This window comes from Typopeltis vanoorti, chromosome 20, assembly GCF_054136105.1.
Source record: "Typopeltis vanoorti isolate ZY-2024b chromosome 20, IOZ_Tvanoo_1.0, whole genome shotgun sequence".
NCBI lineage: Eukaryota > Metazoa > Arthropoda > Arachnida > Uropygi > Thelyphonidae > Typopeltis > Typopeltis vanoorti.
In genome coordinates, this window is record NC_143568.1 from 88,768,838 (window position 1) to 88,793,732 (window position 24,895).

General features: G+C 36.0%; 1 protein-coding gene across 1 annotated transcript in view; it reads left to right on the top strand.

The window, feature by feature from the left end:
* Positions 1–24,895, top strand: part of LOC150095635 (dynein axonemal heavy chain 8-like) — a 2,108,518-nt gene that overhangs the window by 1,289,005 nt on the left and 794,618 nt on the right. Inside the window, exon 58 of the mRNA XM_090409931.1 lies at positions 11,050–11,226. Within this exon, the coding sequence (XP_090266057.1) occupies positions 11,050–11,226 (177 nt within the window). The remainder of the gene's footprint in view (positions 1–11,049; positions 11,227–24,895) is intronic.

Sequence of the window (24,895 nt, forward strand, 5' to 3'; positions counted from 1 at the left end):
CTTTTTCTCTGTATTGCATGCTTAATCTCTTTATTCATCCATCTCACACCTACCTTATTTAACCTTCTCACCCATGGTATACATTTAGACATTGCATCTACTAAATAGTTTTTGAAAATCCCCCAAGCTGCATTGATCTCTTTTTCAGCTAACTCCTCATTCCATGCTACACCTGCAAGCTGTCTCCTGAGCCCATTTTGTTATGGTTTCCTTTATATGTTTGCAGTCAGTTTCAATATTGTATGTGGTTGATTTTATTTTATCTCCTATTCTGCTTTTATATAAGTTTCTGATACTCTCCTGTTCTAGGAGGTGAATGTTAAACTGTTTATTAGGTGTTGGTTCATTATCTTTTTTTCTTTTGAGGTATCTGGTTCTTTTTATGAATTCAAATCTGCTTTCAACTAACATGTGATCACTATCAATTTCACTTCCTCTAAAAACCCTTGTATCCTTGATATTATTATTTAGTTTGTTGTTAATAATAATGTAATCTATTATTGATTTAGTTCCTCTTGCTTCCCATGTATATTTATGTATATTTTTATGCCTGAAGAAAGTATTGCTGATTTTTAGACTGTTAAATATGCAGAAGCCTCTTGATAAAATTCCATTGTTGTTGATTACTTATTCTCCTTCTGATCCAATGCATCCTGTTATTGGGTTATTTCCCACTCTAGCATTGAAATCTCCCATCAAGATTTTTGCTTTATTTTTATTTGTTTCATCAATACATTCATGAAATTTTATGTGAAATTCTTCTGTCTCTTCCTCTTTTCCATCTACTGGTGCATAAATTTACTCATGATTTACTTGTGTTAAAACTTATTGTTGGTTATGCAATGTTAATAAGGCATTATTAACAATGCAATAGATAAAAAATTTCAATATTTTAATCAGTTATGACCAAGGCAAATATAAACAAAACAAATTTGAATAAAAAACATGGAATTTCAAGCAGGTATTTAAATAGTTTAACTATATATCTTTAAGGGCATAGCAGGTTGATTTTTTATTTTTTTTAAGATATATATATATATATATATATATATATATATATATATGTAGAAAGTTTTTTACCTTGGGTATAATATATGTTAAAGATGCCCAGCTATTTTAAACCTGGTTTTACTCCATTTCCCAAGTAAGCAAACAGACAAATAATATATATATATGTAGAGAGAGAGAGAGAGATGGCAAGTCTCTCAAATATTTGGCAGTTTTTCATCATCATTCAATTTTCTGATATGTATCATCAAGAGGTGTACAGAATACTGTGATGGTACTACATGGTTATACATACTTTATTAGAATATTATTACATTATTAGAGTTATGTTATTATCCTTTCCTTCATAGTTACATGATGATCAGCATTCATTATTAAAAATTATGGAAACAACTGCTGTGTTATATTAAAACTTCAGTTTAATATAAGCAAAAATATAATAATATAAGTTGAAAAAAAACTTACTACATCAAAGCTAAAGTCCTGTTATTATTATTATCTATTTGTTTTACAAATCATTAAGAGATATATTAAGCTAGAGAGCAATAGTGTGGAGTTCTCAAAAATCATTATATTTATTCGTATGCAGTTCCCCCATTCCTCACCCTTCCCTTAGGACTGATTGAGCCATCCTACGAGGGATTAAGTATGTATTTTATGTCTATGTGCATTCACGGACCTGTTTGCCTGTTCTTAGGGATGAAAAAACTCGAGTTTCCAGGTGAAACAACCTCTTCCTCCATGTGAGACCGGCTTACTCACTTTATTTGAAAAACCAGATAAGGATTCTACACATCATGGATGGGAATTGAACCCAGGTCATTCCGATCAAAGGGCTTCGTCTATACCAACTGAGCTACAGAGGCTCTTCGAAAACAATAAGGTGCCATGAATGTATTATGTATGCGTGAGAAGATGTCGAGGATATTTATGTAGAGATGCTGAATGAGAGAAAAGAACAAGTATAGGTATGTAGAAAATGGAATATTATGATGGACTATGATGCTTGCTTAAATATGAATTAAAATGGTTTAAATACAAGTGGGGAACATAGTGTCATAACTGAACTAAAGTTGAAGATGTGCAAACGTTCAGAGAGTGTTTGGAAATTATTATTATTATTATTATTATTATTATTATTCAGGCCTCCAAGGAGTCAAAAGACTCATCGAGGGAGGTCCTTTCTAAGACATAAAGTCTGTCAAGACTCATCGAGGGGAGGTCCCCCCCCCCCTGAGAAACACAAAGTTTATCATACCACTCCTTAAACCCACTGACCGTTCTCGCTCCCACCACTCCATCAGGCAATGCATTCCACGGCTCAACCACCCTCCACACAAAGAAACCACTCCTTACCCTCTTGCTCACAGTTTCCTTTCGTAACTTCCAGGGATGGCCTCTTGTCATCACTCCTTCCCGCTGATTAACCAAGCGAAAGAACTCCCCAGTGTCAACCCTGTAACCACCTCTCAACAGTTTAAAAGTCTCAATCATATCACCTCTCCTTCTTCTATCCACCAAACTCTGCAGTCCACATTCTCTCAGCCGATCCTCATAACTATCCTTGTACAGTCCTGAAACCATCTTTGTCATCCGTCTTTGTATCCTTTCCACAGTTAATTTATCCCCTTCAAATCCTGAAATAACAGCACAGAAAAAAGTTTGATTGACAATAAAGCAGGTGATTATTTATACGACATTAAAAAAAAAAGTGTAAAATTAACTATAATGTGGGCAATAATGATGTTGAAAAACAGAGTGCAGTTAATGGTAAGGTGGTGAGTTGGATTGATGGTGAACAAGTGTGTGTGTGTGTGTGTGTGACTGTTGATAAAATCGCAAGAGTGAATGATGGCTAAAAAGGTGAGTTATTGAAGATGAGATGGATGCAGAGTGAAATGAAGAGAATAGTAGGTATGTATTGAAGAATGGAAAGGAATTGTATGTGAGAAACAGCTTGCATTAGAATGAGGAAGGACGTAAGAATCTGGAGAGATTGCGTTCTGAATGAGTTGATGTGTCAAAGCAGGGAAACTAGAATACCCAGGGTGGATGGTAGCAGGGGAGGCCTCTTGTGGGAATGGGTACTTGGGAGAAGGGGGACGACATCAGGTAACACTGAGCTCAGTGGAATCTAGAAGGCATAATGCTTGGTATAGAAACAGTGGCATTTTTATGCTTTATACTAATGCCAGGATTATCCAGAATAAAGGAGAGGAATCGGTGGTGCTTATAGCATCAGCCTGGCCAAAGATTATTGGGATCACTGAGACGTGATTCACAGAAGAGGATGTAATAACAGGAACAGAAGTGGGGTCTATGTGTCCCATCAATTAATCTTCAGGTTTGGGACACTTCATGCTCTATTGGAGGAGTTGTACTGGAGGAAGTAGGGGAGACAAGAGATCTGCGGTTGATGATTGATAGAAACCTGAAATTCAGGGGACATGTTTCTAAGGTGGTGAAGGTAACCCAGAGGATTGTTGCAATACTGAGAAGGATACTGATCTGCAGAGATAAAAAAAGTTTTCATTCCATTGTATATGACCCGGATCAGACTACACTTAGACTATTGTTCTCAGATTTGGTCCCCAAGATTTGAAGGGGATAAATTAACTGTTGAAAGGGTACAGAGGTGGATAACAAAGATGGTTTCAGGATTTTTACAATGTTAGTTATGAGGATTGGTTGAGGAAATATGGTCTGCTGAATTGATAGATAGAAGGAGAGGTGATATGATTGAGACTTTTAAAATGTTGAGAGATGGTTACAGGGTTGTCACCAGGGAGTTCTTTCGCTTGGTTGAACAGCGGGAAGGAGTGATGAAAACAGGCCATCCCTGGAAGTTACGAAAGGAAGCTGTGAGCAAGAGAGTTAGGAGTGGTTTCTTTGCATGGAGGGTGGTTGAGCCATGGAATGCATTGCCTGATAGAGTGGCGAGAGCAGGAACGGTCAATGAGTTTAAGGAGTGGTATGATAGACTTTGTGTTTCCTTTTCATTAAATGTTTGCCAGTTATTATTATTATATCACATCTCCAGGGAGTCCAAAGACTCCTTGGAGATGTGATATAATATAAGACCACCGTGATATGATATAAGACCACTGACTACCATCACTAGTGCTTTCACAGACAATCACAAACATTCATGCCCACAGCAGGATTCGAAGAGGTGATATGATTGAGACTTTTAAACTGTTGAAAGAGCGTTACAGGGTTGTCACTGGGGAGTCCTTTTGCTTGGTTGAACAGCGGGAACGAGTGATGAAAAGAAGCCATCCCTGGAAGTTATAAAAGGAAGCTGTGAGCAAGAGGGCGAGGAGTAGTTTCTTTGCATGGAGGGTGGTTGAACCATAGAATGAATTGCATGATAGAGTGGCAGAGCAGGAAAAGTCAATGAGTTTAAGGAGTGGTATGATAGACTTTGTGTTTCCTTGGAGGGACCTCTTGCAATGAATCTTGATAGACTTTGTGTTTTCTAGAAAGGACCTCCCGCAATGAATCTTTTGACTCAAGGAGGCCTGAATAATAAGAATAATAATTTAAAAAACAGCTGCAAGAATATCAGGATGTTTGAATGAAGCAATATGAAAAAATAAACATCTTAGAGTAGAGACAAAAACCAGAATTTATAAACCAGAATTTATAAAGGCCTATTATGACATATAATGCAGAAAGGAGACCAGAAACTAGAAAAACAAGACAAATGTTAAACACAGGTGAAATTAATATATTAAGAAAAATAGTAAATAAAACGAGACTAGATAAAAATAAAAAATACAAATATAAGAAAACAATGTGAAATACAAGCAATAAACAATTGGGTATCAACCTGAAGAATAAAATGGATTGAACATGTAGAGAGAAGTGAAGATAGAATAATAAAACAAGTGTTTAGTTGGAAACCAAAGAATCAGAGAAGAACAGGAAGACCTAGGAAAAAAGTCTAAAAGATATCATTAAAGAATATGAGGTCTTGGTCGCAACAGATATCACATCTAATGCGTGAAGGAGAAGAAGATTTTGCAATGATTGTAATCTGTTAAGTTTGCAATCTGTGCAGAATGCATATGATGTAATTGCATATTTAAAATGTTTTCACATAATGCATTATAGATTAATATTTTGTGCGTGTCGGAGCAGTGTCTTTTAATCGATATGATTTGCTTGCTGTTATTCTAAGTTTGTTATATAGATAATTTTTATGGCTACCAACTTTGATCAGCATCGAAGTGAAGTCCGAGATAACGTGCTGTTTTCACCTGTGTGATGGTTGTGGTTTTAGGATCAGCACTTTGTGTATAGGAGGATGGATAATGTGATATTTAGTTTCTATGGGTATGGTTTGGAGGTTTTTGAATATCATTAGCTTTGTTTTTTCAAGGTTTATATATACATATGCATTTATATGTGCATTTTCAGTTAGCCATTTAGTGAATTGATTGATGTCATGTTGCATATTTGTGTAAGTGATATTTTTGTTGTTGTTGTTGTGAATGGATACCATGGCCATGTCGTCTGCGTATTGGAAGATTTTATTTTTTATAATAATAATAATTTCTCACATAAATTAGGACAACACAGTATAGATGTGGCCAATAAGTATTGAAATCATTGCTTAGAGTCCTGTAGTAAAGGTCTGCTGGAAAATTTGAAGAACTTAAGAGGGGTGAATGTGTGCCATCCATATTCATTTTATTTTAATACCTCCATTATTGTTAAGATTAGGATGGTTTGTCAAAATTTCACAGGCTTCTTTAAATTTGCATCTTTTGTTTTGGTGTACATTAAACTGAAGTTTTACTATAACATAGTAGTTTTTATCATAATTTTTAACAATAAATGCTGATCACTGTGTAACTATGTAGGAAGGGATTCTTATAATCCATGGATATGTTACTCACAAGCATTGCAATTATTACAGTAAGCTAAAGATATCTGTTTCACTTTTAATCAATCAGCTGGTTTTTTGAAGATGTGCAGAGACAGCAGTCTTATTCCTCACTACATCAAGTTGAAAAAGAAATTTACTTATGCCAAGTCACTTTGAATCTATGTCCATATATAGACAGCAATACTTAGGGAGCAAATTCAAACAGCCCCCATAAATCTAGCAATTATCCAAAATTAAGTTTTAAATTTGCAATATCTGAGCAGTATATGTCCTCAAGGTCTGGTCTGGTAGGAAGTCAATTGAATAAATTCATATGGAGTAAGAGAGAAATTAGTCGGAACACTAAATTAGCTGTATACAAGACAGTGTTCAAAACAGTTTTAACTTATGGATCTGAGAGCTGGGTCAGAAGTAAAACACTTGACCAAAGACTTGAGACTGCAGAAATGAGAATTCTCAGAAAGATTAGAGGTGTGAACAGATGGCATTAATGGTAATATCATATTAAAAACGAGGATATTAGGAAAGAACTTGACATTGTTAGCATCCAGGAATGCGTTAGCAGAGCTAATCTCAGGTGGTATGGTCACTTAAACAGAACGAGCGAGGAAAGATTAGCAAAATAAGTGTTCTCTGCCAGGTTTCAGGGAAACAACGCAGAGGAAGACCAAGATATAGTTGGATTGATACAGTACAAATTGCCTTAGACGATAGAAATATAAGCCTCTCTCTATGTCAGGTGTTGTGGTTAAGTTGTTGGAGAAGCTTGTGAGAACTAGGATCCAGAGTTGGGTTGACAACAATGGTATTATCTTTGATGGACAGCATGGATTTGCTAAAGGGAGGTCATGTTTTAGTAATCTACTTACTTATTACAATAAAGTGACTGCTTCCTTGGACAGAGGAGAAGGATACACAGTAATATATTTGGATTTCACAAAGGCTTTTGATAGAGTACCTCATGATAAGTGGACAGTCAAACTAGAGCAGATGGGGTTGGACATTAGATTAGTGCATTGGATTGGAGACTGTCTATCTGATAGGTATCTACAAGTTGTGTATGAGGATGCGATATCCAGGAAAAGGAAAGTCACTAGTGGAGAGCCTCAGGAGTCTGTTTTAGGGCCATTACTGTTGAACTTGTATATTAATGATATTGGCAAAGATTTGGATAGAGATTTTCAGTTGTTTGCAGATGATTCAAAGTTGGGACGAACCATAAAGAGTAGTGAAGATGTTGTGGCCTTGCAAGAAGACTTGAATAAATTGAGTGATTGGGCAAGCAAATGGGGATGTGAGTTCAATGTTGCATAATGTAAGGTTTTAAAATTTGAAAAACAAAGATGGGATGCAGAATTTATGCGTGGTGAGAATATATTGTTGGAAGTAGAGGAAATAAGAGATCTGGGAGTGATAGTGGATAAGGATCTAAAATTTAGGGGACACATCGCCAAAATTGTGAAGACAACACAAAGCCTTCTGGGAATGATGCGGTGGACACTGACGTGTAGAAGTAGGGAGATTCTTGTTCCATTGTATAAGGCTTTGATTAGGCCACACATGGACTATTGTGCCCAGATTTGGTCAATGGGTTTTCAGATGGATGAAGAGATGTTGGTAAGAGTCCAAAGGTGACTGACTAAGGTAGTTTCTGACCTCTGGAATGTGGAGTGTGAGGAAAGATTGAGAAGATGTAATTTGCAGAGTCTGGTGGAGAGAAGGAAGAGGGGAGATATGATAGAAACCTACAAGTTGGTAAGGGGTTGTTATAAGATCAATGGTGGAGAAGTTCTACAGAGAATAGTGGGAGATCAGGGAAGAACCAGAAGTCATCCCTGGAAACTGTATAAAGAGGGTGTGAGTAGGGGAGTGAGAGGCCGGTTTTTTTCGTGCAGAGTTGTGAATGATTGGAATGCCTTGCCTGAGAGTGTGGTGTCTGCAAGGAGTTTGAGTGTGTTTAAGACACGGTATGATGAGATGTGTGTGTGTGTGTGTGTGTGTGTGTGTGTGTGTGTGTGTGTGTGTGTGTGTGTGTGTGTGTGTGTGTGTGTGTGTGTGTGATAAAAGGACCTCCCAGATGAGTCTTTGACTCCATGAGGTCTTGGGAAATAATAAGAATAATATAAGATCTGATAATGTTTTAGTCTTGACAATTAACAGGCTTATTTGGAGGAAAATTAAGGAATTGTAGATAGGAAGTTAGTAATGATGTAAATTTTTCATGTGGTACTATCATATCCTATACACCCCCTTGAGGGTACATGGTAGGAATTTGATGATGATGATGATGGTGTGAAACTAATAAGTTTTATTATTTACACTAAGTGGATATTGAATCTAACATTATTTTAAAGCCGAATTGAGAAACTACAAGAGTTTCATGCTGAATATAGAAACTATAAAAGTTTTTGTGGATCCAAGCACAAGCAAACCTTTCATGACAGCCGCAACTCATGGTAAAGGTGCTTGCACTTGGATCCGCCAAAACTTTTATTGTTTCTGCATTTGGCATGAAACTCTTGTAGGCTTAATTTAAATAATTTTGCATCGCTGAAGTGAAGCCTTTTTGGCTCTTTATTTCAGTACTAAGTTTTATCTTATAATTATGTTGTATTTGTACTGAAACTTCCAAGAACAATCAACTTCTTCAACACCTGAGGAACTGTCAACTAATTAGTGCCCATCAGTATGGATTCTGCTAGTCAAGATCCAGACCAGATCCCCCTCGCTTATATCACCTGCCTCTAGAAATGTGACATGGAAAGGTATAGGAAATCTGATGCTGCTACACTGAACATTTTAAAGGCATGTGATGGAGTTTGGCACTAAGGGCTGATTCATTTTTCTTTTTTTAAGAAAAAATGAAAGACTTTGAAAACAAGAACCTAATATTGATTGTTTCAGCCAGAAAGGCATGTAATGAGGTTGCTGTAAAGATAGAAAAATCAGAAATTCAAGGTGGACTCAGGAAGTTAAAAGGCAGTCAAGGAAAAGAAGAAAGCATATTGAAAGTTCCTGGCAAGTAAGTCGTCTTGTGCTCTTAGAGAATACAGAGAAAGTGTAAAAGAGGTGAGGCCTTTCCTTCATGCTTACACAGTTATCAGAATACATTATGAAAAATTATGGAGACAACTACCATGTTAGAGCAAAACTTTAGTTTAATATAAACCAAAATGAACAATCGACGTTTCACTTCATATCAAGGTCATCATCTGGAGCATACACATATATACAAGGAAACAAGCTGCACTACAATCTACATGATTTGCTAAAGTTATTGACTAACCATTACACAATTATTGGCCTGACCTCTGGTGAAAAAAACAACTATAAATTAAAACTAAAAATATATAAATTATTATATATAATTATATATATATATATATATATATATATAAACATGTTGCTCTCCAGGCCAAATTTAATTTGTAACCTAATATATAATAATAGTAATAGAACTGTAGCTGTGATGTAGTAAAGTTTTTTTTTTTTCCAGAGGCCAATAATTGTTGTAATGGTTGGTCAGTAACTTTAGCAAACCATGTAGATTGTAGTGGAGCTTATTTCTTTGTATATGTGTATGCTCCAGATTATGACCTTGATATGAAGGTTGAAACATTGAGTATTCATTTTGGTTTATATTAAACAAAAGTTTTGCTCTAACAAGTAGTTGTCTCCATAATTTTTCATAATGTATTCATAGTGTAAAAAGGTGAAGCACTGCATAAAACTTGCTAAATAAAAGTCGTGGGAAGACTTTCGTAAGAACATAGAAAATAAATATCAAGAAGGCGACAAAATATTCTGGAGGCTATTGAAAAAGCTTAGAAATGTAGGAAAGAGAGTTCTAAAAGAATTTAGAGATGATTAAAGTGATATGAAAACAAGATAATGATACTTGAGATGCCTGGATTAATTACTTTGAAAGATTGCTAAATAAAACAAGCAGTATCAGCACAGTGGTGGGAAACACTCATCCGGAATGCAGTCAGGAATACATATCCATACTGAAAGGTGTAAAGGCAGCTGGAATAAATGAAATTCGACCTGATGGTAGAGCATGTGTAGGTGATATCACAGTCTACACAGGTCCTACCATCAGGTCTTTATGGGCGACTACAAGAATGCTTCCATGACTGTAACATCCCTATTCCAGAACATTTAAACACAAAAAAATGCAACATCAAAAAGAAAAATGGAATACAGAGTACAGGGAAGACTGAAATAGCAGTTCATGCCCTTGAACAGAAACATGCCCCTCAAATTGACAAGGCCATAATAATAGACAAACAAGACAATGAAACAATGCTTAGAATATCAGAAACAGTTGCCATAAAATGTGACGAAAACTCAATCAACGTCCCCCCGACCATACCTAATTTCCAAGTGTTGGAAGCTCTCCTAAAGCAGATACACCAAGTCGCCATGACATAGCCCTACGCTTATCCCGAAATGTTCCGATGACGATAACACATTCGAAACAGCTTGCACCCTGTTAACGCTCCCCCACCCCCTATTTCCCATAAGACCCTTTCCCTTCCCCAAAGTAGCATTCTTAAATATAATATATATATATATTATTTAAAAAACCCTGGGTTTTCTAATTAATCTTCCCACCTTGCCTCAACCCCTCCACGTTTCCCAATCCACCCCCCCCCCTTCAACAGCGGAAGTATGGAGAACAAAGACTAAACAGCAGAAGTATGGAGAACGAAGATATCCTAACATCCAAACAAGGTATGTGCAAAATTTCTTCCTCTATTAATCTGCATATATTTACCCTTAAAATGCACTTATAATACCCTACGAATTCTTGAGTAAAAAGCCAATGCATTTAAAATAAGGAACATTCCTAAACGAAAACAGGCAAAAATAGCTGTAAAAATAATAGTTTTTAAGAGGAGTAACATGGGAATTTCCCAGAAATAATACCTACCTTTTTTTTTATTGTTATTATTGTTGCTTTTACCATTTAATATAAATATATAATTGATCCATAGTGGTCAGAAATAATCAGGTATATGAACAAAATATTTGTTGCTACCAGAAAAATTTTAACATGATATTAAAGTCTTGCTGAGGATTATGTTGCAGTATTTCTTATATATATATATATATATATATAAGAGAGTAAAGTTATTTTTCAGGTTGTTGCTGATGTTAGTGAAAAATCAAGTGCTGCTGAAGAAATTAAGAACAAAGTTTTAATAGTTACGGAAAAAGCTCAAAAGATTGTAGATGACATTACAGCAGATAAAGCCAAAGCAGAAAAAAAATTAAAATTAGCAGAACCTGCTCTTGAAGAGGCAGAGAAAGCACTGCAGGTATAATGGATATGCATTATCTTTTGATATAATCATATTCCCCCCCCCCCCACCTCTAATATCAAAAAGGGTTCATTATTTACCATTACATAGAGGTATCGATATTATGATCTAGGTTTAGCAAAAAATGTGTGTTGGCAAATATGTATATAAATTAAATTCATTTAATAATTATCATATTTTTAATGTAATAAAACACAAATTAAACATGAAAGTAATGTTTAATAGCTATGCTAATATTTTTAATAGCTATGCGAATATTTCTCAAGTACTCTCAACTGACATCATCAAAGCAGGAGTAATAAGGAATTATGGAAACCATCAGAAATCAGTATGCAGTTGATATGTGTATATAAATGTACATACAGTAAGATCCCTTATTATGCTTTATGATGATATGATCCATTCATATGCTGCTTTTCAGTTATGACCAATGTCCATTTACATGACACCACATTCGCTCATATGATAGTTTAACCAACATGACATAGTTTTCATCATTTCGATGGAATTTCATTAAACTAGTTTATTTATAATGTTGTTACTCTCTACACCTCCCTGTGTTTTGGTATTTTGCTGTGAATTAATATCTGTTTATAACCATTCTTTTATTTTATTGTTATAAATAATGGCAGATAATATCCAAAGTAAGCGAGCTGTTGCTCCAGTGAAAAGAATAATAATAAGAAGAGTGTTCGATACACTACCATTACATGCTCAGTTTAAAATTATTAAATTGAGTAATGGTAGTGTATCGAACATTGAAAGAGGCTGCAGGCTAAACTTAGCTCGCACTATTGTTGTTACAACTATTAAAAATCGAAGATAAAATTCTTAGCAAAGAAAATGTATTAAACTAGTTGATACTACAGTTATCAGTAAATGTGAGCATCTTACTGCCGAAATGGAAAACATTTTAATAGTGGAGATTGATAAACAATGTAGTTGGCATGTTTTCTCAAGCACCAAGCTATCTGGAATAACTCGTTGATTCAAAAATAAAAAATAAAAATAAATAAATCTAAATTTTTTTCTTTTATTATTATTTGGCATAAATAAAGATTGTATGTCATTAAACTATTAATTACACAGATGAAAAAAAGTGGGGGGGGGGGGGGGTAAGACAGAGATTCACTGTACAACAGTGGTCTGGGACCCCAATGTGTCATATGCCCAGGGCATGCATGTGTGTGTGTGTGTTAGGTTTTTATGGCTATTGTGCATGTTTCAAGGAAAATTACTATTACTGCTGTACACCCACAGATGCGAGACCCTTCGATACTTGTGCACATGTCAGAAGAAGGAAAATCCATTCCAATAATAGGGTAATCAATCAATCTTTTGGGATGAGTTGTTTATTACTACACGTCAAAAAATTAACTTTTCTTTTATGAACATTGTAGTTTTAAAGGGATCCTTAACAGCACTCCCTCTCCTCTTTTCACATTTCTATCCTTCCAGAAAATTATATATCCTTCTAATTCTATTCTCAACATCACATCCTCCTGAAACAACCACGTTTTGCTTATTCCAATTATCTTTGGACATATTGCCTCAATCAATGCAACAAACTCAGCTATCTGCACTTAACACTTATCATGTGGCAGTGTATCAAAAGCCTTTGCAAAATTTTAGTATGCTATTGTGTATACGTCCTTGGCTAATGCACCTTACACCTTATTGTAATACACAGCAAATTGTGACGTGATCTTCCTTAATCAAACTCATGCTGACCATCAAAGAGAATGTTACTGCCCCCCCCCCCCCCCCCCCCCCCCGCTCTGGATCCAATATATCTCCACCAATTTGACCACAACATCTGACTCAGCGATTGGCTTATAATTTGATTTTTGAGTATTGCTAACCCTCTTATCTTGTTCTCTTATGCTCTCTTAATCTTGTTTTCTTTCCACTCCTTTGGAAATTGGCCAATTTAAGACTCATATTAAACAAGCATCAAGGCAGCTGTCAACTTCCTGACACATTACTTCAAGTCATTTGATCATCATATATGAAGTCTCACAACCTTATTAACGCCAACTTTACTAAATCCTCCATTTATCTCCTCCTTCTCTCCCCTTGCCATTGTATTTGAACTCTGCATGATGTAACATTCATGAGGATGAACTACCTTTGTGAACTACTCATTTAATATCTTAACTATATCCTTTGCAGTTGTTTTCCTTTTACCATTTTGTAATGGTAAAACTGCATGATGTAACATTCATGAGGATGAACTACCTTTGTGAACTACTCATTTAATATCTTAACTATATCCTTTGCAGTTGTTTTCCTTTTACCATTTTCACAAACCAATAGTATTCTTCCATAATTATTTTCTTCTGCCAGTTACATATCAAAAGAACTGAAATACAGCTGGAAGCTGTCTCATGAAAATTAGATTTAGAAAACTAAATGTGTCAACTGTAGGGAAAATCATCCAGCCTACTGCCATGCATGGCAGAGATGGAAGGATGGGGAAAAAATACAAAAGATAAAATTAGAACAAAATATATCATATCAAGATGCAAAGAAGAAGCTAGCCACCACCACATATACTGAGAAGATTAAGCAAATATCAAAGGCATCTGAAATTTGTACATCTATTCCACCAGCTGATAATTTTAACCTGAACCTTATCATCATGAGTGCTACTCTGTGGAGTGCATCCATCACAACCTATGGTGTCTCACTCCTGAAATAACTTCAAAAGTAGTCTCATTTGATGAGAATCCATTTGTCAAGAAAATTATGGCAAGCATATCCTTCAAAGATAAACCACCACACATCCCCACTTTAAAAAAAAAAAAAATATTTATATATATATATATATATATATATATATATATGTTTTCAAGTCAGTAAAATTCTAATATAAAAATGTGTACAATCCGAGTAAATACCCTTAATAGTGTGGGTGGGTGGGTGTGTCCACTGAAAGTAAATTAATCTCACCCAATGATCCTCCTGACAAACCAGATGATGTCTTAACCATTTTTCCATAAAAATAGCTGGACAATTGCCATCCATACCTAATGTAATCCTTACATTAGGTATGGATATTTGCAAGATGTTGAGGGTTTTTCTTGCAAATTGGACGACTACAAAGCCTAAACAATAGGAAAATGTCTAAATTTGAGCTGGTGTAGCATTTGCCGAAATGTTAATGATATCAAGGTTCTGATGCATAAGCACAAACCCTCCTGTTTATGTCCACAGGAGGCATATTGAAAACCCAGTGAGGACCCAAACATAAGGCATTTTGCTTTTATTTAAAGGACAGAGCTGGGGATTGTCATTCTCACATTGGAGCACCTATCCTAGTGGACAATCATACTCCTTTCCAAAATGTCCAGCTTAATACTGCTCTAGAAGCAGTAGCAATTTGACTATCTCTGAGATCTCTTATTGCATTATATTCCATTTATTTACCAGTGGGTTTTGAGTTATTATTAATATTATTATTATTAATAATACCTGACCTTAGTTAGTCTGCATTCACCATACACTCATGCAATGCATTTCACTCACCAACCACTCTCCAGGCAGGGAACCTGCTCCTCATTAATTTGGTCACATCCTCCTTCTGCAGTTTCAAGGGATGCCCTCTTGTTCTATTCCCTCATCTGTTCTATGAAAAATTTCTTCCTTGTTAACCTAGGAACAACCCATTTCTTCCTATTCACAATACTTTGCAAATTACATTCATTCAATCTGTCTTCATACTTCACATTCCAAACACTATTTACCACCTTTGTGAATCTTCTCTGGACTCTTTCTAACATATCCTTATCACCATGAAAGGTGACCAAATATGTGCACAACAATCCATATGAGGTGGAATGCCTGATCAAGGCCTTATAGAATGATATCATAACCTCATTCCAATCTGTACTGCCATAATTAAAATCACCCATAATAATAACCCTTCCCTCGTTGAAAGCCTACTTTCATCGCACATCAAGTGGAAGTTGACAGGAAGAGATATTTAGTTGGATGCTGCTACAGGCCATTGAATGTGGTGGGTGGTGATGAAGAAATGTATAAGAACTTGGCTTAGTGAACAAGGGAAGGGTTATTATTATGGATGATTTTAATTATGGCAGTATAGATTGGAATGAGGTTATGATATCATTCTATAAGGCTTGAGTAGAGTGACTGAGGCATTGGATATGAGGAGGGAGTGAGCAAAGGGGGTTGATGGTTTTATTAGGTATGAATGACTTGACAGAGGACAAAGAACACGTCAGAATGGATATCATAAACAGCCATAAGAAGCTACTTATGATATCCATTGCTGCTTATGGTAATAATAATAATAATATTCCAAAAATGAGAACAGTGTTATCAGGACTAATAAAAAATAGATGAGAATGCTTTGAACAGTGATAATAGAAGTGGTGGAAGAGCTTAGGCAGGAGTGAATGAAAATGAAGAATGAGCTTAAATATATACAGGTGGAAATTGAACATTTAAAGAAGAGCATAATTGATGTAAATTACAAGAAGATTAAGAAGAAGCAAATATCTGAAGATGTCAGGTTTGCTTCATATGGTGACTCAATCGTTAAAGGTGTGGTAAAAAATAAAGTGCACAAGGCATGTTTTACAGGTGGCACAATAAAACAAATATCAGATACTTTTCCTTGCCTTCTCTGCAAAGTAACAGGCATCAGAATTAGTGGTAGTGATAGTGGTGGGTAAAAACGAGTTGAATAGTGAGACAAAGAATGTGGAAAGGGATTTGAAGAAGTTATTGCAGGAAAGGAAAGATAATAGTGTTATTGGAAAAGTGGTTAGTTTGTTGCCCAGATATGACTGTAGTGAAATGAGAAGGAGAACAATGATACTGAATGACAAGCTGGCTGAATTGTGTCAGGCAGAGTGTGTTCAATTTGTGAATGTATTGAATGAATTTGAAGAGAAGTTAGAATGGTTCAAAGCTCATGGATTGCATTTGAATGGGTTTGGTGTTGGTTATTTGGAGCAATTATTGTTTAACAAGAGTGCAATGGGTTCATACAAAATTAGTACCACTAAGAGTCAGAAAGAGGTTGAGAAGCACTGTCGAAGGAAATGGATACAAAGATGAGGAATTGATTATATCAGAGCAAAGTGATGCAGTTCAAAATGGTGGGGATGATAAGAATATAAATGAAATCACGGTTAGGATCAAAGAAATTGGGATGGGCAGAACAGAGAGAAGTGCACTATAGCAGAGAGAGTAAAAAAATAGATTGTGTTAATGGGATGGCCTCAAAGAGTGGAGAATTTTTATGCTTGTAATGTATGGAATATAAGAAATAAAGGGGCTGAGTTTGCAGCATTCATTGATGCAGTATGCCCAGAGATAATTGATAACTGGCATAAGTGAAACTTGGTTGACAAATATTTCAAGTCCTGACAGAATGATATACTGTCAGGACTTGAAAGGATAGGATATAGAATTTTACAAAAGGAAAGGGAGGTGAAGTAGGAGGAGGGAAATTGTTAATGGTAGCAGAGGAATTGTGTCCTTCAAGAGTCAAAGTGGAAAATAGTAGTATGAATGAAGATTTTGAAGCTATTTGGTGTGAAGTTGAGATCAGTAAAATAGTATATCTAATAGGATGCTGTTATTAGGCCAGGGAAAGTGGAGCATATTGATTGTCAAATGTTTAGACAAATTAGTTGGGAAAGTAAAAGGAATAATGGGAGATTTTAATTATAGTTACTGCAATCCCTCGATTAATGTGCCTAATGCGTTCTTTAAAACAGGTGCATTAATCAAAAATGCACTAATCGAATATAATAACCTATTGGAAAATGTATAATTCGTTCCTCAAATTTCTTTTTTTGACCTTTAATTTTTTTTTTTTTTATAAAAGAATTAGGATATATCTCAAGGCCTAGTTAAAGGAAAACTATGAAGCTGAAAGACAATAAAACATATTCAGAATATAAATTTCTTCTTCTTCTTCTTATCAAAGAATTGAGCTAACCTAGTTTGGTGGGCATTCTGTTTCTGTTTTTCATACAACTGATGGTATGGCTCTATTGCCTCTTCTCCAAATTTTACTGGTTCTCTCTTCACCTGGGTTGGTCTCTAAGCATTGTTGCTTAAAAACTTTGATTGTACGAAAAATATTTTCTAATTGTTTCTGAAAAACCTCTTTGGGCTTGTCAGTGATTAAATTTTCTTCATATTCTTCAGGATCTTCCCGCTGTGCATCTAAATTTAGCAGGTCGAAATCACTCAACTTCTCAGAATGAGATTTAATTAACTTAGATTCATTTGAAAGGCCTCTAAAATCATTTGCACAATGTGGAAGAATGTGCTTCCAAATGGCTAGCAGTAATTTCATTCGACTTTGTGACCAGGCTGAGATTTCTCCGATTTGGTTAGAAAAGTCTTGGAAGGCATTCACTTCCAAAAAAAAGGCCAGTTTCATGGACATTAAATATTTGTTGATCACAATAATCTCCTTCTTACACAATTTTCTTCAAAATCTCTGGATATCTCCTTATCTGCAATTGCAGCTTCGCCTGTTGATTAGAACATTATTTAGGCTATTTCTCTTTTTGAATCGCTCAAATCACCCAGAACTAACATGGAATTCTTCTTCTTTTCCATTATTGATAGCCCTTTCTTTCCATGTTGCAAAGAGACTTAATGCTTTTGATTTAATAAGGCCAGTGTTTAGCGGGATCCGTTTTTGGTTACAATCTTCAATCCATGTAAAGAGACATCTCTCTAATTCAGTCATTATAATACTTTGATTTCGAGTGCATGCATGATGAATTTCAAGCAGCCATACCTTTCTCTTTGTATTCAGCAGTTGATTCACCTATTTTTGTGTTCTTGTCCTATCTTTGCTCTAGATTCACCTTGTTCATTTTTCTTTATTATTTCAAGTTTTTCTTCCAATCAGATTACTTTTCAAATCATTTTCACACTTCTATTTTTTGCTCACTAATTCTTTTCCTCATGATTAAAGGTTAGGAAAATAATTTAAAATAAAAAAGTAAGGAAAACAATTGCACGAGATGTGATCAGCAAAATGCTATGTAAAGCAGATATGATCAGTAAAATGCTGATCATATCTCGTGAACATATCAATTTTGGTGGTAAATTTGGAACATAGCGTACATGGAAATAGTGTAGTATGCCATTAAAAAATAACTTTGTAAAATGTTTCAAATTGGTAACTAAACTATTGCATCCTGGTGAGTGATTTTTTAAAATAGTTAGCCTTAAAAAATGTATAGATCGAAAATTTTTAAAATCTGTAACATTTATTTTTAAGATGTATATAGGCACACTAATCGAATTTGGATAGCAAAAAAAAATGACGTACTAATCGAAAACTCACTAATCGGGGCTCATTAATCAAGGGATCGCTGTATATGTATTTGAAATAAGAGATACGGTATAGTAACAAGGAGAGTGGATTTTTACTGTGGGATAACTATTCAAAATCAGTATGTGATGGAAGAAACACCTAGTTTATTGGTGTTAGATTTGGTGTTATTCTCACAGGATGTGGTTGTAAATGAGGTATCACCACTTCCCCCTTTTGGTCTAAGTGATCATATAAAGTATTGTTTTGGAAGGTAGTCAAATAGGAAAAATTTATCAAGAAAGTCAGTATGTGGAACTATAAGTTGGGTGATTATCGGAAACTCTGTAGTCAACTAGCATCAATACATTGGGTTGATGAATTGTGTAGAAAAGATGGTGACCTTGCTTGTGAAATGATAAGGAAGTATCTTAAACGAGTAATAGATAACATCTATTGCTCGTGTAAGATACACAATGCCAGAGGCGCTGGTGTCCTTGGTGAATGTGGCTGTCATGTTTAGTTAGGCTAGAAAACGTATTTTTAAATTTAAATATAGTGTGGCTTTTTGTCTCAACTCATGCTGCAGTTGTGCATCGGTTAGATACAAGTGTCCTTCAGTGATGTTATTGTTTAGAACTGTGTTGTATATATTGTGTTTTCGCTGCTGTTTGTTTCACTACTTCAACGTGTAAAGATGGCGTCCAACAAGAAACGTATGTCAGCGGCGCCCAGGACTTCTACACGAAAGGCTGGCTCAGTGTTAGATTTTTTGCAATGGTTGCATTGCGGAAACTGCTACATGTATTCACCGAAGAAAATGAAGGATCTGTAATTGGTCTGGCTAAATGAGAAGAACGAAAATGTCGACGTATGTGAGAAGTGTTGGGATAGGCTGGAGCATTTAGGAATGGAAGCTGATATTGGGACTGTAGCAGAAGAACTTCGACAGGAGTTCATGAAAATGAAAAATGATCTTCATCTTCTGCATGAGGAATTGGAAGTGCTCAGTAAGGAGATACTGGAAGTTAAAACTGAGTTTAATGTGAAACAGAGAAATTAGGACTATAGAGATTACTTTAGCTGAAGTAACTAGAACAGGATTACATATGGGTGAGTCTTTGATGAATGATGCAGTAATAAATAGTATGGGAGTGATTGGGAGTCAACAAAATACAACCACAAGAGGCCTAGAAGAAACAAGATGTCGTGAGAGTGGGGGGGGGTAAGTAATAGAGCTTTCAGTAATGAAACTGGGAGTGCATGCTGAATAGTGTAGAAAATGAGTCCATGAGTGACGCTTGTGTGGACTTGAATGAAGTTAAGAGTGGTAAGATACATGGTGATTCTGTGATTAAGGGTATGGAGAGTGGTATGCATGAGGAGTGCTTGGCTGGTGAGACAATAGAAAGAGTGGGCATGAAGCAGACAAGATGATAGTTATGGTGGGTACAAATGACCTGAGTGATGGTATAAATTGGGTAGGAAAAGATTTAAGAACATTGTTAGATATTGTGAAGAGGAAAAGTGTCAATGGGAGGATAGTGTGTGTGTGTGCTGCCTCATTTTGACAATTATGAGTTAAGTAGACGACCGATGATAATGAATGATATGATTGCAAGAATGTGCAATAAAAGAGGTCTGGAATTTGTTGATGTTTGGAGTGTGTTTCAAGAAAAAAGACAGTTGTATGTTAGAGATGGGCTGCATCTGAACATGGAAGGACATAAGCGATTGAAGAAGTTATTGTTTTCTGAACAAGTTGGAGTAATTGGGCAGGGAAACTAAAATTGAAAAGGTTGAGTGTAAGAGGGAGAAACTTAAGCAGTGATTGTATAATTGTTATACTTATTCATGGAATAAATTGCAGAATAGAGGGGATATAAATCAGCAAGGGACTACTGAAATTAGTGACATGTATATCAGTTCTAAAGCTGGTACAAGAACTAAAGGGAATCTGCAATTTTTGTATACCAATGCAAGAAGCATTCGAAATAAGAGAGAAGAATTTTTGTCATTAGTCAGTGCAATCTCACCAAAAATTGTAGGCATTAGTGAAACTTGGCTGTCAGCAGAAGATGTGGTCACTGGAATTGAATGTGATGGGTACAGTATTTTCAGGGAGGATAGAGAAGATAGAACAGGGGGGAGGAGTACTGTTGATGATAGCTGATGTGTTGCAGCCAAAGAAAATAGTATATCAAGATGATAGACATGTGAATGAGAGTTCATTTGAGGTGGTCTGGTATGAAATAGTGACCAATGCAACCAAATATACAGTTGAATGCTGCTTTAGGCCAGGGGGGTACAGGGGGAGATATTGAATTCATGCATCAGCAAATTAGTGCAATGAGTGCAGGTTTAGTGATTATTATTAATGGGGATTTTAATTATGGTGATATCAATTAAAAGGAGTAAATATCTCGTAACAAAAAGGAAATGGAGTTCATACATCTTCTACGAGATAATTACTTGAAACAGCACATAACTGAAGGGACACGTGGTGTGAGAGTGTTGGACCTGGTTATTGGTTCAGAGGATATATGCATAAGTAAGGTGTCCTCGTTACCTCCAATTGGTGAAAGTGATCATGTGGTATTGACTTGGGAGGTTGAAAAATCTGTGGATTTTTCTGTTAAGAAGTGGTATATATGGAACTACAGGTTAGGCAATTATAACAAGCTTTGGAGTGAGCTTGCAGCCATCCCATTGCAGAACATATTGCAGGGGAAAGATGTTAGCAATGCATGGGATAAAATCAACGGGTATCTGAGGAAAGCAATATCAGATTGTGTCCCCATTGTCAGGAAGACAAACAAGGCAGGCATTAGATGGATGAGCAGTAGTATCATGCTTGATCTGCAAAAATAGAAAATGTTATGGAGAATGTACAAGGAGAAATGCAATCAGTACACCCATGAGCAGTACAAGGCTCAAGCTAGGAAGGTTACCAGCATAATATGAAAAGCTAAATCTGAGTATGAGATCAAGGGTAATCCCAAAGAGTTCTTCCGCTATGTGGCAAGTAAAAGGAAGAATGACTTCCTTTTACTTGAAGAATGACAGAAGGATAACTTTAGTGTGCACTGATGGTATTGAGGTGACACAATCAGATGTAATAGTCGAGTTACTGAGTGATCACTTTTCAAAAGTCTATCACCCAAGTGAGGATATCTCTGTACCTGTAGCAACAACTAATGTGAAAATTGAAACTAAGAAATCAGAGGTATTTAATATATTGCAAAATTTAAATACAAACACAGCTGTAGGTTTAGATGGAATATCAGCTCGGGTGTTGCGTGAATGTGCAAAGGAATTGTCAACCCCTTTTACTTGGATATTTAACTTAAGTTTGAACTCTGGTATGGTCTCTAGGGAGTGGAAGTTAGACAAAGTGGTTCCTTTGCATAAGGGTAGCTCTAAAACTGCGGTAGTTAATTTCAGACCAATCACCATCTCAGGAGTAGCGGTAAAAGTATTGGAAAGGTTGGTTAAAGACAAAATTCAAGAATGGGTGGATCAGGATATGATACTCTATAGAGGCCAACATGGTTTTGTTAAAGGTAGATCCTGCCTTAGCAATCTATTAACTTTTCATAATAGAATGACATCTGAGTTGGACAAAGGAACTGGCTACACAGTGGTACTTCTGGATTTTGCTAAGGCTTTTGACAGGATACCTCATGGAACACTGTTACGCTAATTGGAGCAGATGGGAATGGACACTAAATTGGTGATATGGATAGGAGAATGGCTCAGAGAGAGATACCAGAAGGTGGTATGGAGGAGCCAAGTCTAGGATGAGGCAGGTGACCAGTGGTGTGCCTCTGGGCTCTGTACTTGGGCCATTGTTGTTTAATTGCTATATATAAATGATATAGGAAATGGCTTACAGGGAGATATTCGGTTGTTTGCTGATGATGCAAAGTTGGGTTGCGCAATAAAAAAGCAAGCTGATGTTGAAAGTTTGCAGGATGATTTAAATAAGCTGCTAAAATGGGCAAAAGGTAATGGATGTCAGTTCAATGTGGAAAGTGTAAAGTCATGCATTTTGGGATTAAAAGATTACCAGCTGTGTACTACATTGATGGAACAGTACTCCAAGAGATTGATGAGGCTAGGGACTTAGTGGTGTTGGTAGATGGGGAGATGAAGTTCAGAGGACACGTTGCTAACGTGTCCAAGATTGCACATAGGATTACTTGGATGTTGAGGAACACGCTGACATCCAGAGATCAAGAGGTTGTTATTGCCCTTTATAAAGCGTTGATACTTCCACATTTGGATTACTGTGCTCAAGTCTGGTCACCTGGACCTTGGAGATGAGGAGGCTGTGGAGAAGGTTCAGTGAAGAGTGACATAAAAAATGCTCCGTACACCGAGTTGATATGACAGAAACATTTAAATTACTGAAGGGTTTTTATAGGATTGATGCAGGGGAAATATTTCAGCTGCGTGATAGTGATAGAAGAATAAGAGGTCATTCCTGGAAATTAAAGAAGAGTGTGGTTGACAGGAATGTGAGAACAAGGTTTTTTGCCTGGAGGGTGGTGAATGAGTGGAATTCATTGCCTGATGTAGTTGTGAGCTCTTCGTCTGTAAATGAATTCAAGAAGAGATATGACAGATATTGTTTTGCTAGTTTGGGTCTCCCGCGATGAGTCTACTGACGCCATGGAGATACTTATAATAATAATAATAATAACTGCATACTGAGAGTTAAGCAAATAAATAGAATAGGAGTGAGATGGTTAAACGTTGAAATCAAGCAATGTTACAAAAGAAGTTGTTAATGAGGAAGTACAAGAGAGTTTGCAGTGAACAGATGCATGAAGAATATAAAGTGCAGGATAGAAAAGTGACAAGCATGGTTAAAAAAGAAAAAATTTGAATATGAAAGGAGATTGTCCAGTCAGGTCAAAGCTAATCCAAGGGAATTTTTCTGCTATGTGGCAAGCTAGAGGGGAAATAATTATGGCAAGTTGATACTGGTGAATAGTTATGTTAGCAGAGTAATTATAGTAAATGATATAGTGGAATTATTTAAGGAACACTTCATCGGTGTATATTGTAGTGGTGTGAATGATGCTGTGCAACCTGTAGTAATGAGGCAAGAATTAAATTTGAATTAATGAGAGGTATATCAAGTGTTGTTTGGGTTAGATGTTGATAAGGCTGTGGGAATGCATGTCATATCACTGCATATTTTTAAAGAATGTGCAAAGAGTTATCCTGGTTATTTAATGAAAGTCTTGCAGTGGGGAAGGTTCCTAAGGAGTATAAATAAAGCAAAATAAGACCTCTTTTCCATCCATGGTTTAAGAACAGACATTTAGAATTATAGAATGGTCTGGATATCTGCAGTTGCAGTCAAGGTGTTGGAGAAATTGGATACAGGATGAGTTGACTGAATAAGATTCTCTGTGATGGTCAGCATAGTTTTGTGACAAGCAGGTTTTACCAATCTGCTTACATTTTATGATAAGGTGAGGAATATGTTGGATAAGGGAAATCATATACAGTGATTTTCTTGGACCATGCATTGGCATTTGATAAATTATTACATGACAGATTGGTGTATAAGCTGCAGAACATGGGATTAGATAGCAGATTAGTTAGATAAAGATTAGCTTTCTGAAAAATACCAGGAAGTTGTGTATGATGTAGCAATGTCTCAGAAAGAGGAAGGTGACAATTGATGTGTTTCGGAATCTCTTGTTGAGTTCTTCTGTTTAACTTATTTGTTAATGATAGTTCATGTGAATTGACTAGGCATCTTTTTATTATTTATTTAATTTAATCCTTTTTTTGCTAATGATGCAAAGTTCAGTAGAATTATCAGGAGTAGTGGTGATGTTAATTCTCTACAGGAAGATTTGAATAAACTTTTAGTTTGGGCAAATGAATGGAGTTGCAGTTTTATTATCAATAAATGCAATGTGTTACATGTTGAAATACTGAGATATAAGACTGTATACTGTATTGATGAAATTGTGCTTCAGGAAGTGGGTGAGATTCGGGATCTTGGAGTGATGGCAGACAGCAGACTCTAGTTCCTTGGGCATGTTGAAAGCATTACAAAGACTATACATCATATTGCTACTATGATAAAAAGTACAGTGACATGTAGGGATAAGGAGGTGGTGGTGATACCTCTATATAAGGCATTGGTCAGACCACATATAGATTACTGTGCTGAGATTTGGTCTCCTAGTTTTCATTGTGATGTGGAAACACTAGGGAGGGTCCAAAGACAAATAATCAAAGTGATATCAAGATTCTAGGGTGTTGGTTGTGAATAACATTTAAGAGAACGTGGACTACAAAGGTTGGTGGATATGAGGAAAAGAG